This window comes from Telmatherina bonti (genome assembly GCF_933228915.1).
Source record: "Telmatherina bonti genome assembly, chromosome: 9".
NCBI lineage: Eukaryota > Metazoa > Chordata > Actinopteri > Atheriniformes > Telmatherinidae > Telmatherina > Telmatherina bonti.
Genome location: NC_136627.1, coordinates 16795598 through 16813395, shown reverse-complemented (window position 1 = coordinate 16813395; position 17798 = coordinate 16795598). Strand labels below are relative to the sequence as shown.

The following is a 17798-nucleotide window of genomic DNA, read 5'->3' as shown; positions in this document are numbered from 1 at the left end:
TGAACCACAACGAGGATAAATATAATATTACGTGAATGTCAGTATTGATATTTTCTTGACTGATGCTGATATTTTATCCCAAATATTTAATGAATTGATGCCAAACAAATACATAGATTTTATGTCCTTATTTCTGATTTTAAGGACAAGAGTGAAAGAATAGATAATATCGTAACTCCCTTTGCAAAAGTAATAAGAGTTCCAGTGTCATGTAACTTGGTAACTTTCTACAAAACATTAAACATGAAGGGTGAAATTAATCGAAAAAAAAACAAAGATTGGGATTTTTTGCTTCACAATTTTAAAATGCTTTTTTTTTTTTTTTTTTTTTGCTAAAAATAAATTTTCTTTTTAAAATAAATTAAAACAATCCAAAATAGATTTTTTCATTTTTATTGTTTTTATTGATCTTTTATTTGTCTTTTTGGGTAAAATAGGAAAAGAATGATGGTCTGAAATCATGAAATCATTGAAATCATGAACAATGACTAGCAAAAAAAAGTTTTTTTTTGTTTTTAGTCTACAAAAATCATCAGTATCGAAGAATCGTGAGAATCGCAATTCAAATCGAATCGGCATCCAAAAACAACGGAAGCATATCGTCACAGCCCTTTTAAAAACCTTAAACAAGATGCAGCGATGAGCTGGACTCCCAACATGATAAACTGACTTATTGGTTCCACTCTACAGTTAAAATAAACATATTTTCCATGAACAACATTAGACTGAGGTTAATGTGTGTTAAACGTACAGAGCAGGTACATTATATGTGTGCGATTATTTTTATTCATCTGAGATTTGTCACATTTCTGAACCTTCTGCTCAGAGCGGTTTGACATCCATGTGTGTTGCTGCAGTCGGGTTCTGCTTCTCATATCAAGTCTCTTCATATTTCTCATTCTCTTGTTCTCCCCGTCTTGGTCCTTCCATGTAATTTACAATTGCTGTTTTCTGCAGCTCCTGTCATGCCGTAATTCCCAGTTGTTGCTCCACAGCTGCATTACAGCAAGGCTTAAATTATAGAGAACTTCTCTTCTCTCTCACTCAAGTACACACAGACATAAATATACACATACACATAGTACAATACTCCCACATTGTGCTCTAATACTGAACCTCGGGGGTCTATCTTTCAAGTCTTAACTCAGTTCTCTGCGGCAGCGCAGACCTATTTCCAAAGACGTCTTTAGGGAGTCTCTTCTCTGTGACTTATTCCTCTTACTTATTCATGAAATTCATGGCATCTGTTATGTAACTGATTGGCCCAGTTATAGTATAACCGTTAACTTCACCAGACTTTAATAGTAATATTAATATGGAAGGTGGGTTTCTGCTGTATTCATGGTGGGATGATACTCTATGACAAACTCATCATATATTTTATTTAATATTAATATATTTGTTTTAATTATGTGAAATATTTAAAAAATCTTGTCAAATGAAATATTTTTATTGATTTAAGCTGTTTTTACCTTTAGTTTTTTTTTTTCTTTAATTTAATTTTTCTAAGAGAACCAGTTTCAGGAATTGATTTAAAAAAGCTACCTATCATGCCTGAAAATGGGCTTTGGCAGTAATTTGACTTTATTAGTTGGCTCACCTCTGCTGAACTGATTTGTTGAAGCCAAACTTTGATAGACAGATGTAGATGAATGACTTATTCAATGACTTTCCAACTATTATTATTAAAATAGCTACCTTTTCCAAAAAGTTTCCACCGATGAAGTAGCAGGTTGCTCAGTTTAAACAAGCAGGGAGCTGATCAGAACAATTGAATTCGTGCTGTAGATGTTTGCCTTTTTTTTTTTTTTTTATTATTATTATTGAGGAATCCCACTCATTGTTACCCCTGATAATTGACAGATCATGATTACAGCTCTGATTACAGTCACTGACTTCCAGTCATGTCATTTTTTACTTTAAAGAGCAAAAGAAGTATTTTTATTCAGCATTCATCTGCAAAACAAATAGCCTTAAAAATACAAATCTTTATCGGAAGCAAACAAACGAGGTTCTGATATGTCAGTGGATATGTTTCAGACAACACATTGGCCTGTTCAGCGTATACTAACTGTTTGTGATCCGTTAACTTCCAACAAAGTTTATACAGCCTCCACTCTCTCACAGATCCACATAATAGAAATTTTATACAAATAAATTCAAATGAAAAAAACACATTGATGTGTCTTTGCAGCATCTTATGAAACGGTACTGTAGAGAAAATGCTGCGAAAATGGAACGCCGAGTATTTTCTTCTCTTCTGCCTTTCCCTTTCACTCAGCTCCTTTCTAAAGAATTTCTAAAACTGTGTGTGTGTGAGATGTCTTGCAGGCTTAGCAGGTGCACATTTCACAAAAAGACAGGGCCTACTGAGCAGAGAGAGAGAGAGAGAGAGAGAGAGAGAGAGAGAGAGAGAGAGAGAGAGAGAGAGAGAGGGGTCAGTGGGGAGACGGGTAAGGAAAGGAGGGTAGGGGTGGTCTGTCTTCATAGGTCACACAAAAGAGTCAGTGTTTTCTCTCCCATTCCCAGTGCGCTCGGTGAAGACAAGTGGCAGTGGTGGAGGCAAGAAAGAGAGGGGCCCTTTGGTCACATTGTCCTCACATAGCCTGTAACCCTTCCCTCGCCCCCCCCCTCACCCCACCCTGATCACGGACCCCCTGTCACCTATCACTCAATGGCCTTCTCACAGCTTGTCAGTACTATGCAGGTGTCTCTTTCACCTTCAGCTCAGTTTCACTGGAAGTTTTAAAGTTTCTACAGAAGTTGAAGAGCTTTCCAGTAAGGATAAAATGACAAATGCAACTTTATTATGCTGCTCTGTGTGAAAAGTAAAGTTTGTATTTCTCAACTCATGGGGAAAGGGGGGAAAAAAAGCGACTCCGTCATTCTCCAAATAACAGAATTTAGCTCCCACAAGGACTGGTTCTAATGTGGGAAGTAGAAAATTAGAGTGCTTATAATGCAGATAAATCTCCAGGGAATAAATTTATCATCAGTGTAATGTCCTCTGAAGTGATGGAAAGAGACAGAGAGCGATAGAAAGAGAGCGAGAGAAAGAGAGAGAGAGAGTGTGTGTGTGTTTAAAGGCTGCATTCCTAAGCTTGCTGAGCCGTATCTGGGTGATTAATAGTAACTCGCTGATTGTTTAAGAGCTGAAATTCCTCAGACCCATTTTTCCTTTTGCTTTACTCACTCATTCAGGCACACACACACACGCACACACACACACGCACACACACCCAGACATACACACACTCCAGCACCCAGTTATGCAGGTGTGCCCTTACACATACCCTGCTAAACTCTTGCTGTTTGTAGAAGTGTGTGTATTTAAATGTTGGTGGGACATTCGGGTATTAAAAAGGAAGCTCAGCGTTATATTTGTCTGCGGTCCGCACAGGAAATTCAGGGCTCTGAAATATTATCCATCTCTGGTTTTCTCTCCCCTTTGTTCTCAGTGTGTGTATCAGACTTTTGTCTCCATCTTCTCCTTCCTCTCTGGTCGTCTTGTGACTCTTTGTGATGCTTCTTATCCCCTCTGTTCATTTGCTCTGGTTTTTAGGTTTAAAATGGTTACTTTCCAGATATGTATGGTTCTGTTGAGGGTTATAAGAGGCTGGAGCTTTTTTTCTTTTTCAACTGCATGAAACAAAATGAGGCAGGTTATACTCACACTCATACCTACAGTCAGTTTACATTCACAGACCAAAACCTGCATGTCTTGGAGCTGTGGCAGAAAACTGGAGCAAACAGGGAACATATGCAAATCCACTCTCAGACCATAAGAAGTAAGAGTTAGAGTGACCACTGTCTTTAGTTTGACTTGAGACTGAGTAAATGTTGCCACTCTTTTTGGGATTGCTGAAATGATGCTGTTTTTGGTCCCAGCCTTTTTTGTTTCCAGCTTTCTATCATTTTGTATTTAAGTAACTTGGTAAATGATTTTATCTGATGGTGCTGCAGATATAAAATCAGGACTTTATCAACAGTCTCTCAGCTGCTTTTCTACCACAATTGCTGCCATGTATAGTTATCTGAAAAAATAAAGAAAATTTTTCATTTAGCTTCATTTAGCTGTGTTAACTTACATTTTGCTGTTTTTAATTGTCTTTTGTAGTTTATTTTGTGTTAGTTGGCCTTTTCCTCTGGATTGTTTTTACTGTAACATGTGAATACCGCTGCAAAGAGGATATTTCTGTTTTTAGTTTAGAAATGTTAAAACATTGTTGTTCCATGTCTTGTTTTGAATTCAGTAGCTATGTTAAAAGGCCCAACGTTTTTTCATTTTACTATACCTACTTTTTCTATAGAGTTAAAATAAATGAAAGCAAACAAACAATGGAATTACCTAAAACTAATATAACAAACAAATTATAACAAAAACACTATGAGTATAGAACAATTATGATACATTATATTCTGCATGTTTGTCCAGTTTTGCAGAGAGCTTAGATTGATGTTCACAACCGGCACAATAGATGTGCACTGACTGGACTGTGCGGAGCAGATAAATGTCTTTGCTCTTTGAGTTTATGGTTGTTTTGTTGTTTTGGTCCCTCAGTCCTGGCTTGGACCAATAGGAATTCCTGATGTAGTGTCCTGGCAGTGGATAGGTTTCCATGGCCCTCATCGGCTTGGCAAGAGCGATAAGAGTCTCCCAAATGCTCAGCTTTGTGCTTTCCTTTGGTCTGGCTTGGGCTCGCTCCAGTAAAGCATTCAGAGAAATGTTGTGAAATGACATCTGATTGGAGAGGAGAGCAGTGTGAAGGAAACACACAATAAGACAGTACATTTATTCAGTTGTTGAAAGGGGTGCTATTATGGTGTTTCAGGTTTTCTGAGCTTTCTACAGTGTTACAGTGTTGAATCCTCATCAGACATGTGAACGCACTGTTTTTTTATCACCTAAACGCATGTTTGAGTTTGACTTTGAGTTCCAGCACTCTTTCCATTCGGTTTCCATGGCAACAAAAAATGCGTCGTTTTAGAGAGTTTTTTCTACTTGGAAATCCTTGTGACGTCCCGGGGGATAAGGTTCGGTGATTGGTTACCTTCTACTGGTTAACAAGGGCATGTACAAATACATCAGGCGGGTGGAAAACGTCGGATAAAGTTATTTCCAACGATGGCTGGTGAGTTTGCCAAAGAGAGACATCCTGCTGCATTCGTTGCTGTGGGTTGCTGTTTTCCACTTTGTTTTCAGGGTCTGATTCAGGTTCCAACATGTAGGACTGTATGCTATGTGTTGACATTATATATATATATTTTTTTTTATTGAGTTCATATTAGCCTAATCCTTCTGTTTATGAAATGTTACAATGACGGCGAAAGCAGTTGCGGTGCGCGCTCTCGATGTAGTGCAGTGGCGGGAGGCGGGGCTTAATGCGGAAGAGTCTCTATCCACTCGTTTTGCCCACAGGCTGATCTGACAGCCTACGGAGAGGGTCGGTCTGAAGTAAATAAAGTGATTTGTGACAATAGCTCGATCAATCCCAGCCCTTCTGGTCTCAGAAATAAAAATAAATTAGGCTGAAATGCACATAATAGTTCCACTTTAAGCTCTGAGGGAAGGTAGAGTTCAGCTGTAAGCTAAGTCATCATAATTTTAAAAAGAATACAGGCGTGATGGAGGCTTTGTGGTAGAGTTGAAAATATTTGTCAGTGTCAGGGTCGTCACTCAAAAAAAGTAGTTCCTTCCTTGTTACGTCTGCAAAATGTAATGAGATTACTTTACTCGTTACTTGAGTTGGAAAGCAACATCACCACTTATTACTTTACTTTCCTGTTTCTTACTGCCAAGTAGATACATGGAGCATACATCGTGTAGAGGCGTGCTGTCTGCAGGAAGAAACATGTCTCTCTGTAAAATCCACAAACAGAGTAAAGCAAGCTATCATGAGATCACGAGCTAGAAGCTACCAAAAATCTCTGAAAGGCTGAAGCCCCTGTGGTTGATCACACTTATCAGCTGGTTTAACAGACAGACGTCTTTTCTTCCACTGATCTGTACAGTAAAAAAAAAAACCCAAAAACAGGAATAAAAACTCTGAGTTTTTAGTCATTTTGTTTTATTCCATAAAGTCTAGGAATGGACACACTAGCATTTACCTCATTCAAATCACCTCCTCACTCAATCTCTATGGCAACAAGTCAAGGAAAGGACACACACACAGGCAGCCATGCACGCACTACTTAAACTGATCACATCTACACACACAGAACAAACGCTGCTCGAGTTACGCAGAAAAGAACGTGACTACAATAAAGTAAATGTGTGTGTTTTTTTTTCCTTTTTCACTGAAATTTTTAGTGCTGTTTATTAGGGTGGCAGTGGCTCGGGTGGTAAAGCTGCTTGTCTTGCGACCTCATAGTCTGTGGTTTGAGTCCTGCTCCCCCATGCTGTTGCTGCCCTGAGGGGGATATGATTGCTCTGAGGGCTGCTTTCAACCCTGGACATATGCAGAGGGTTGTGTCAGGAATGGCATCCAGCGTAAAACATGTGCCCATCCAATCATTTGCTGTGGCGACCCATTCAGAGGGATGAGCCAAAAGGGAAACAACAATTTAAGTGTAGTTCTTTACTTTGTTACCCAATAAAGTAATAATATTACTGTAACGCGTTTGAAACGTGTTACTCCCATCACCGGAAGAAAACACACTTCACTTCTGTGTGTGTGTGTGTGTGTGTGTGTGTGTGTAATCCAGTAACATTGGAGTTTGCCATAAAGTTTTAAAGTTTTAATGTTTAATTTAGGCTAACAAGAAAAGCGATGGTGTTAAGTAAATGGTTAACAAACTGCTTTTCAGTTCCCACAGCTTTGACTCCATTCATAACACACTGTGACAGAGGACTGTGTATTCTCCTCCCGTGTCTGCTACACACTGTCCATGTGTACGGGAAATGCACAGTCAGAGGCAAATTGATGAGGCAGTTAGTTAATTAAATATGTCTTTTATCCATACAGGGTGTTAATGCTATATGTACAGTTTAGTTGCAGACATGTAAAATATTTCCAAGCACTCATTTACTCATCATCACATATTAACTTACGCTTGCAGCTCTTGCAGAAAGAGGGCAGAAGGCGCCGAGTGGAGCAAAGTAAAAGATTTGAAGAGATTATGGCAAGTCAGTCAGGCTGCGTAAAGAAGTGAGCATAGTCTGTCTTGGTTGTGCGGCCTCAGAATTTAAAGTCAATAGTTTGGTCAAACATTTGAGGGAAATTTTTATTGCTACATTTATTGACCCACTGTCTTTGTTTCCATTTCTTATGTTTAAATAAATGGATGCTGTCAACAGACGTCAGTAAATAAACCTCATTCCCTTTAAAAGCACTATGGAGTGATTTCCACGTGTTCACTGTACGATTACAACAGTAAATACACCTCGTTATAAAAGAACTCTCTTTATTTTTTTTTATGTCAGGCAGTAATATTTTGGCTCATTTGCTTTGTGTATATGTTGATTATATGATCAGGATTCTATTTGTGTCCAAGAATTTAGCAAAAGCGATGCAATGGCGTGAATGGGTGTCTTTTTTTTCTAACTTAAACTGCTGGAAGTCTTACTTTCCCAGACTCTGAAAACCATTGTTTTGGAAAATACCCCAGCTGTGAGAACATGCCTGATGTGGAGACTAAAAACACTATTGTCCAATGTAAAGCCCTAATTCTGAAGCCCTTGGTCTGCAAAGACCTAATATTGTCGGATTTTCTTCTGTGAAAATGTTCCTTCACGGCCTATTTTACTTGTTCAGAACAGATTTTCTCAGTTTTACTCTCCATCACTATTTTTAGCTTGATTTGTTTGCAAATCCCATTTTTCTGTTCAGTGTAGTTGGTGTTCAGTTCTCCTTTTTTTTCCCTTTTGTCTTCCTCAGGACTCTGCGGAGGAAAGACTCAGTCCTTGAGAACATGCCTCGTCTTCACGGTAACAGGCCTGAGACGGAGCCAGAAAAGATTGGGTCTTACTGGTCCAGTCACATCCAGCCCACCTGATTCTGGACTCACTAAAGAGGATTTTAACAAGAAAACAAAAAAAAAAAAGAAAAAGGAAAGGAAAGAAGAAAGGAAAAAAACTGCACATCTTGTGACAGTGACAGTTTATTTTTCTTATTATGTGTTCAGTTTTTTTTCCAGCTGTTGGATTGTGCTAAAAACATTGCCTGGAAATGACAATCCATTTAAACTGAGAGCATCTCAGTCTATATTAATGGTCTGATGCTACATTGTATACCATTTAAATCTTTTCCTAAAAACCAAGAGGGGAAAATAGTTTTCGTTCATTTGAGATTTTCCTGGATCATTGTGCTTTATGTATCATTATTTTTGGGCTCCTAAGCTACTATTCATCAGCTTGCCATCAAGACTCCTGCACCAGGGTCAGGATGCACCATCTGTTTAGTCAGGTGTTGGGTCAGAGAGACCTGTCCAGAGCAGGAGATCTCTTCTCTCTTGGGGATGCAGAAATTGAAGACTGTCTGTCCCAAGCTTTGGACCAGATCAAGACAATCTCATGCTCACCGGTTAGTGGACATGTTCTAAGAAACACATCCAAAAAATTATTCCAAGAATTGCAGCGCAGATGTTGTTTTAATGAATTATTTATATTCTTATGCATGCTTAATGCACCTTGTCCTTAAGTTATCATTTTATTTTTCCTTCCACCTGCTGTTGTGCCTGCTGGCTGGCAGGACTACTTGACCAATGACAATGACCAGGCTGTGGTGGAGATTTGCATAACACGCATTACCACAGCCATCAGAGAGACTGGCTCTATCGAGCGGCACAGCACGGCACTGGTGGGACTGTGGGAGTCGTGTCTGGAACATAACCTCACTCCTCAAGGAGAAAACACAGAAGACACGCCACACGCCAAAATAGCCTCTGACATCACCAGCTGTATCCTGCAGGTACGGCCACACTAAGTCACATGTACGCACATCTTTTGTCGCGGTGTTTTTGTCACCTGAACTACTTACAATACCTACTTACCTTTGCATATACCGGTCAAGACCTGGGGAATTATGATTTCATGCCTTTTTTCTTACAACAGGGCATATCTTTGTTACATACATCATAAGTTTGATTATTATTATTACAGCCATTGTGCTGTGAAGCAGACTTTAAACTTGATTAGTAAAGTCTTCAGTACAATTATATTAGCTCTGCCTTGCTACAAATGGCTTACTTAAAAAAAAGGCATCTGGCACCACATTAAAACAGTAGCAAGGCCCACTTAAACACTAGCAACTGGCCAATCGACAAGACTGTTGACATTGGGCAACATTATTAACAATGCAAAAATTTTGCGTTGCTACTAAACAATGATCATCTCAGGAGCAGATTCAGCTCATCACAGCAGCGCTGCAAGCACAAAACATTCAAAAGAAACATTAGAAGCTAACTCACCAGAGGAGTGTGTGTAGTGGTGATACATGGTTTATTAGGGGTGGGAAAATTGAATCTAAAAATTGAATGTTTTTGTTAAAAAATCTATTTTTTTTACAATAAATAAAAATAATCCATTATAAAATTTTTGCCAATTTTATTTTATTTAATTGATCTTTTAACTTGTCTTCTTGGGCATTATAGCAGCAGAATGATGGTCTGGCTACTGTGCTGTTTTTCACTAATTGACATCAAGAAAAATGACGAGCAAAAAAAAGTTTTGTACATTTTTTTTGTATTTAATCTACAAAAATCAGCAATATCGAAGAATTGTGAAACTCGCAATTTAAATTGAATCGGCACCCAAAAAATCGGAATCGAATCAGGACAAAAGCATATCGCCACTGCCCTATGATTCTTACAGCACAGTATCCTCCCCCCAACTACGTCCCGCCGCCCCACTAAAAGATCACATTTGAATAGACACAATCAAACACCTAAACCAGAAGCATGGTGCAATGAGAAATAGTGACCAAAAAGTTCAGATGTGCAGTTCTTCAGTTATGAGACCCAGAACATATCAACAAGCTTAAATACGTTGATTTGATTTAATGTAATTAGATTATTTTTTACTTATAATAACAAACAATTGAACAGGTGCAGCTAATAGAGTTGCTGGTGATACTTAGGGTGACCAGATCTTCTCTCAGTAAATGTGGGACAAAGACTGAAAATATGGGACAATGTGAGATTCCACTCTGCCATGACAAAGTTTTAAAAGAAAAAAACTTTCTCATCTGCTCTTTGGTAATAAAATGACTAACCAAACATAACTAATCTGTTGTTATAAAGCCTCCCTCTGAGTAGCACGTTTTTTGTGGCTCGGATTTTTGTGTCATTTCACCTCATATTCCCCGTCGTGTGACACGGAAAAATTACTTTGACAAACATCACAAAATACCCTCTCACAGTCTCCTCGAACAGGTTTAACCATAGACTGTATATAAAGAGAACAACCAAAAGTGAAGACTGGTCGTGACAATCCGGGACAGCGCCCCGTTTTGTGGGACGTGTGAAAATTATTAGAAATGTGGGGCAATCTCACAAAGCGTGTAATCTGGCCACCCTAGTGACACTATATGTTCAATTCAATTCAATTCAATTCAGTTCAACTTTATTTAAATAGCATCAAATCACGGCAATGCCATCTCAAGACACTTTACAGACAGAAAAAAACATAAGGCTATGTTATGTTCAGTTCTGAGTGAAAATAGGGCAGAGACACTCTGTGGGTGTGTGTGTGTGTGTGTGTGTGCGTGTTCAGACTGGGTCATTAGACACAGAACCTTGTAATTAATAAGCATGTAACTTTAATACACTTCTGTTGCTATTGCTTGGGAGTTTTGCACCTGTACAGAGATATTGTGCTGTTGAAATACCTGCACATGGGAATTTTAACAACATACAACAGATTTTGACTTTACTCAGATTAATCATTTGCATGTCATATTTCAGTATAAGTTCTGCTTACTTTGACTGTGACTTAGGCACTACTCAAAATACACAAATACCAGTTACCATCTGCAGTGGGAATGAGAAACAGAATGCCACTGTCACCAGTTTAAAAGAGTCTCACCTCCAGGAGGAGGCAAGAAGACACTGGTGGCTGCAGCACTGCGGGGGTGTGTGTTGATCAGCGCTTTATTTAAAGTAACACTGCAAAAGTCTCCAGAGAGAAAATGATATTGTGTTGTCATCATTCAGGTATTAATATGAAAATAGCATGTTGTGGTTGCAGTTTGATAAATTAGAAATGATTGTAACTGTCTTAGACTGTTTAATGTCCCAAGTTTAGGCAGTTTAACCAGATTTGTGGCTTATTTGTATGTTAAAAACCCACAACGATTGCTTCAGCAGTTAAAAAGTACTGAATGCTGCAAGAAAAATTTTCTCATTATTAAAAATTCAGGTTTAACAAGCTATAAAGAAATTCTTTTGACCCTGTGGCTTTTTCTTGAAGTGCATTTAAAGGGGTCTTAAAGAAACCAAATGTATATTAAAATACACTTTGTGACCATATTTGTTAGATCACTTCATCTGTTGTTATTGACAATGCTAGAATATTAATCGGAACATCAGACTGAAAAGAATGGTTGGTATCTGGAGGCTGGGAAGAACGAAAAAAAGAGATGAAGGAAGACAAAATCGATGATCAAACCAATCCAAACACAACAATGAAATAATACACTTATTATTTAAAAAGAGATGAGAATGGATGGTGTTTATTTTCTAAGTCTCCTCAGCAGAGATTTAACAAAGTAGTCATTGTAAGTTTGAGTCATGACTTATGTTTTCCCATCATGCCTTTACAGCTAAAGGGCTTAAAAGCAGAGGAACTCTTTCCTCCACCTCCCCATATTCCCTCAGGAATGTGAGTGTGTTAATACCTCTCTAATGAGACTAACTCTTCAGGAAATTCACTAAGTTCCATACACATCTACACACACTCAGGGAAGAGATTAAAAGTCATGACAGCAGCTTCTGGCTTGAACCACCACAATAACCTCTCTTTTGTCTTCTCATTGCTGTTGCCCATCGTCTCTTGTATCTTTTTTTTTTTTTTTTTTTTTGCCTCCTGTGTCAGACTGAATCTGCATGAGGATTTAATACATCACAAGGTTTTGAAGAAGAACTCTCATTAACTTGCAGCTTCAATGTAACAGACGTCTCCGCATGGACAAAAAAATACCTGGTTTCTAGTGGAATCATGGCTGTATGAACATCATGAAATGTGGTGAGCTTGATATCGAGCTGTATTTGGTAAACAAGAGGAAAGAGGAGGAGATGGGCAGATGGATCACTCAAATAACTGGAGACTTAAAAAAGGAACAATAACTAAAAAATTGCAAAAATATAATTTATTAATATAAAACACTGTTTTTTCATATAATTGAGTTGAAGAAAAAAAACAAACAAACAAACAAATTGGTCCTGGACAAATTAGAGCACTTTTCTGTTGAACAGGGGGACAAAATACCTGTCAACAGGTGCAGAAGTCTGACTGAGAGGAACAGAAAACACCTGACTGGAGCAGAAACATTAAAGAATTGTTAAAAAAAAAAAATTAGTTTATGAGTGGTGTAATATGTAATAAATTATTTTATTTGTTAACTTTTTAAAAAAAATATTTTTATTAAACCAAAATTAGAAAATAATGTAATGATTTTCATAAAATTTTTATTCATTATTGCTTTAGTCAATTTCAGCTTATTTTACAGGCAGCTGTTTATTTCCTTCTTTAATGAAAGTGTCTGAATAAATATGAGCACAACTGTATGTGTTTACCATTGGATGCAGTCTTTATCTGTTTACCTGCCAATCTTCAGATAGATCCATATCTTCCACAGCAAGAGCTCAGAATTTTGCTTCATATTCAGACATGTTTTGAGACGTCCATCAAATGAAACAATTTTTTGTTTATTTATTTAAGATTGTTAGATTTTTATTGCATGGTAGCGCTTCTCTTTTACTTTTTCTTTGAGTCCCTTTTGTCAGTTCAGCATCTGCACTGCCATTGCGTAGCAGGATAGAGGCGTAGCAGCCTAAATGATTCAAAGGTATTTTGGGTAATCTAAACCTAAATCAAATGTCATGGAAGTAGATGTAGGAACATAAAATGTAACGTGTGTGTAGAAGTGTCTACAGACATGTTTGGTATCACACACTGTCCTGTGGAGGGTGCTAGAGCATCTGAAATCCCATGGTAGCAATGTCTGGCTTTGTTGAATAACTAGAAAGATTAATACAGACTTCATTTATCCTGGATGCTTCAAAGTGCAGACACAGGCAGATGAAAGCAATATATATGAAATATCCATCCTGCATGAGAGGTGTTGACCCTTATGCTTTTAATGTTTGGTAATATCTTCTTCATTCCTCATTGGAGTCAACATGGCAGTCCAGGACTGTGCTTTCATTCCCTTTAGGCAACTGCATAAATAAAGTGACACTTTGGTGTTCATTACAGTCCTCCCAGTCTCCTCAGCAGATGGAGGCAAACGTGACCTCTTTTTTTTTTTTTTTTTTTTTTTTTAAAAAAAAAGAATAAAGTTAGCCATCTTCAGCATCTTGTATGTCCTCCAAGGAAATAAAGAGGTTTGAAACCACATCCTGTGGTTATGCTGGGACGTTGCAACATATGGAAGGTGCCACTGGAGTCCCTGTGAGACTGGAGTCCCTTATATTAAAACAGCAAATAAAGCAGCCATAAGTTGTGAATTCATCAGCATCTAAAGCAAACCATTTCATGTCTCCTCAGAACTACAGCTGTCCCTCAGTCATGGTCCTGGCTGTCCCGGTGGCGGTTCGGTTCCTGCAGAGGGGGAACAGGGAGCTGAGCAGGAACATGTCCAGTTACCTCTCCCTGGCGGCTATAGCGAATGCCGATCTGCTGGCTGAACACACAGAAGCCATAACAGTCAGTGTGCTGGGAGGTAGGAGACACAAACACGTATTCACACACACACACACACACACACACACACACACACACACCTCTTCAGTTCCCATTGCCCCACAGAGAGACACAGATCTTCTTACATAGTGGGCTTTTTGGGGAAAAAAATTTTAAAAAGTGGTACAGAAAGAGCTTTTGATGAAAGATAAGATGAGGAATAAACCTTAAAGGGATTTTCTAAAAAGCCCCTATAGACAAAATGTGTTTTTATTTAGTTGCTGGCGGTTGGCATGAGGGTTTGGTTTGTTAGGAGCACTTGCAGGCCTCTCTTGGAGGACGCAATGGGATTAACTGTTTCACTGGAGTTGAAAAAATAGAATTACTATTGTAATCAGAAGTTGTAATCAAAGCTTTAAAGTTAATTATAACTGTAAATTGCAGCAGTTACTATGGACTGTTGTTCTGATAGTACTTTGATGTAAAATGGAAATTCCTACAAAAGAAGTAGTTATGGTTCTTATACCTTTTACTCTGTTTTGCGTTTACCTGCTCTCGCTCATGGACACGGGCTGATCAGTTTCTGAATCTGGTAATTTATCATATGGCTGTTCCTTCACACAGAATCTGAATTCCCAAATAATGAAACAAAAACAAATAATGATTATGTGTTTGTCACGGAGCGTACTCATCGCTGACAGCGCATGTAGTTGGACATGATGGGACCAAATGTGAGATGACGTTGTCCTCAGGCGTTGATCTCATAACTGTGTTTCTTTCTCAGCAGTTCAGGTCAGACAGCACACAGAGCTGTGACCTTCAGTCTGTGGTTAAAGGAAATTATCCTGAGACTTTTTTTTTTGTTTTTTTAGCCCCTTTTCACCTTTTTTTTTTTTTTTTTTTCCAGCACAGGCGCTCTGGCTCATTACTGTGGTGGAGGTCCCTTAAGGTTTGCTGTTCCTAGTTAACCAGGCCTGATTTTAGATCTGTTTACCCCTTAGGCCTACCAACACAGACACACACATGCACACACACACACACACACACACACACACACACACACACACACACACACACACGTGCACTTACACGCACACACACACACACACACACACACACACACACACACACAAGCTCATAAAATGATTTATTCATTAAGAAATGTTTTCTCCTGATTGCATTCAGTTAAACATTGTGTATCTCATTTGTGTTTTTCTGCATGAGTCAATTAAGCGCTTTTCACATGTTGAACTACCACCTCACCTCCACCTTCACACATACGGTGTGTGGGACCAATCGCCTCACAGTACTGTGCTGATACTCCCACTGAGCACATTTTGTTGCAGGAACTCAGCACATGAAACAGCTTAGCTCTTTGCTGTCTGGTTCATTTCACAACTGAAATTAAACACATTTTTGGGCATACGGTGTCACATAGATTGAAAACACTTGGCACTGTTCGCTCATGTGGGGGAAAATAGAGGCACCGGGTGATTTGCACCAGTGGGAACATTAAAAAACAAAACAAACCAAAAAAAAAAACCAGGTGTTTTTATCTGATAAATGAAGCTTAAAAATAATTATTGTTGTGTCTTAAACAAGTACAAGCCAAGAGAGATTTATTTTTCAGTAAATAATGAATGTTGACTAAAGAAATCCACACCTTTTTAGCTTTTTTAGTGTTTTTAAGGAACATTGCCATAAAATGTGTATTTTTTGTAGAAATGACACAACACACAGCATTCTGACTGTTTGCTGTGTAAACGTTCAAAGACGTTTAGTAACACAGCCACTAATAGAGTAGAGGGAGAAGTCTTTCTTGAATGATTGAAGTCATAAATCGACTATTTGTGTCCAGAATTTCTGCATTACTGAGCCCCCTGAGTGTTACTCTTCAGTCTTTCTTTTGATAAATTACACAAGTCAATAAGGAAATCCCACAAGGTTGTATCACTTCATCATGTGTTTCATTTTCATGTTGACACCAAAAACACACACATATCATGTTCTGGGTTGGCTACTGAGGAGACGTACACATATATTGTCTCAAAGATGTGAGCACAAGTTCCTTTCCGGTAGATTTGTGAAACCACCAAGTCATCACATGAAAAAACACAACTTGACAGTTCTGCACACTAATACACAGCTTCCATTGTGAGTTTGGGGGGGTGGGGGGTGGGGGAGAGGCATTAGGATAAAAGACAAAGATCCTGCAAGCATATGGTGCAACCACCAGTATCTCTCCCAGGGCTGCGCTGTAAAACTTTTCATTTTACAAGCAGCAACTTTGTCCACAAAGTGAAAGATTTAACATCTCTTGCTGCGTTTTATTTTTCCCTTTTCCCAAAGAAATGCCGGGGTGCTGTGTGAAATGTCAGTCAAGACAGAATACAATGATTGGCAATGCTGATAAAACAATATTTGATGCACAATACAAGTTTGATAGGCACTAATGTAACGACAAACCATCAACTGCAGCCTATATATTTGTGCCACAGCTGTCAAAAAGCTTTTAACCTTCAGGGCCAAATAACTGAAGACCTTTTGACATTGTCCATTTTATATCACACCTCCCTGGGTTAAACAATATAATACTTCCCAATAGCTACAAAGTTAACTTTGTGTCTGCTTTTGACTTTTATAATAATAATAAAGCTTCAACTTGTGCTTATAGCGGGTACAGTAAAATCCACATTACACATGCATGTTGTGATTTCCTTGACAGAGTTATATTGTTTTAGACATAGTGATAGTGAAATCACAGATACAGTATTGATGGGTGAGCCTCTATCTGTGTTTACCTTAAAGACTCTGCCTCTTTAAGGTGCTCTTTCTACACACCATCATGCTACTGTGACCTAATTAGCATCAACATATCCCTCCAGATCTCTTTCTTTTAGCACTTCTGACTCTTTTATGTTCTACATGTTGTGTTGTGGACCAGTATTGGTTAATGGCATTTTCAAACCATTGCATCCTGCTTTTTATTCACATTGTACACTGTTGTATTCTTTAACATTTATAACAATGTTGGTTAAAGTTTGTCAGAAAAGCAAACTATTTCAGCTGGTAGATGATTCTACAATATGTATCTCATGTTTTATGGTTATTAAAAGGGTGTCATATTCATTTTACATCTTGTAGTTCACTACAAAAATTTAGGGTAAAAAAATTTCACCTTTATTTTTTTTGTTTCATCAGCTGAATATTTCTTAAATCAGAACATGGTGAAAATCAGTACATTTAGCTGGAAGGTGTCTTTATAGCAAACCCAGTTTTATGTTTCCTTGGGCAGTTTTAAATGGCAGCCAGTAAGTGTCAAAATTTCATCCACCGCTGCATCTTCTTGCCGAGGCTCATCTGTTGTACACAGACCATGTCAACTATTTATGTATTTATGTTTTTCTAAAACAAGCCCCCTGAACGCTCGATTCGGCAACTTCAGGATAAATACAGAGGTGAAGTTATGTGAGACAGCAGGATACATGGACCGCACACATGTATTTATTGCTGAGGGTGAGACATGATCGCATGACCTCATACAATATTTGGAGAGCAGTGTGTTTAGACATGTCTTCAGCTAATTTTGTTTTAATCCACATCATGTCTCTTAGTTCCGGGTATAGTGTGCTTTTATGAGCATGTTTGTGTTTTATAGGTATGGAAAACCAGCAGCAGGAAGCAGTGTGAAGGTTTTACAGCTTTAGCAGGATTCAGTCATCATCAGATGTCTCACATAAACATGCATGCTCACAACAGCTGTCTTCGGCAGGGCTTCCTCGCATGTTAAAGTAAATTCTGATCTATGCAGCATGCTAAACTGTAACCTCATGATTAACTAAATGAATCAACATTATAAAGAAAAGTGGACCAAATTTCCTCAATAGGAATGTGAGACACAGAAAATGTGAGACATAAACAGTCAGTAAAGTTTGTAAAGACAGTTTGATAAGCTATT

At 38.3% G+C, this 17798-nt stretch overlaps 1 protein-coding gene across 1 annotated transcript in view; it reads left to right on the top strand.

Moving 5' to 3' along the window:
* Positions 1–8384: 8384 nt before the first annotated feature.
* veph1 (ventricular zone expressed PH domain-containing 1) overlaps positions 8385–17798 on the top strand; it is a gene marked incomplete at both ends in the record, with an annotated part of 60297 nt that continues 50883 nt past the window's right edge. The window contains 3 exons of the mRNA XM_079246816.1: positions 8385–8522; positions 8691–8909; positions 13706–13880. Of these exons, the coding sequence (XP_079102942.1) occupies positions 8385–8522; positions 8691–8909; positions 13706–13880 (532 nt within the window). The remainder of the gene's footprint in view (positions 8523–8690; positions 8910–13705; positions 13881–17798) is intronic.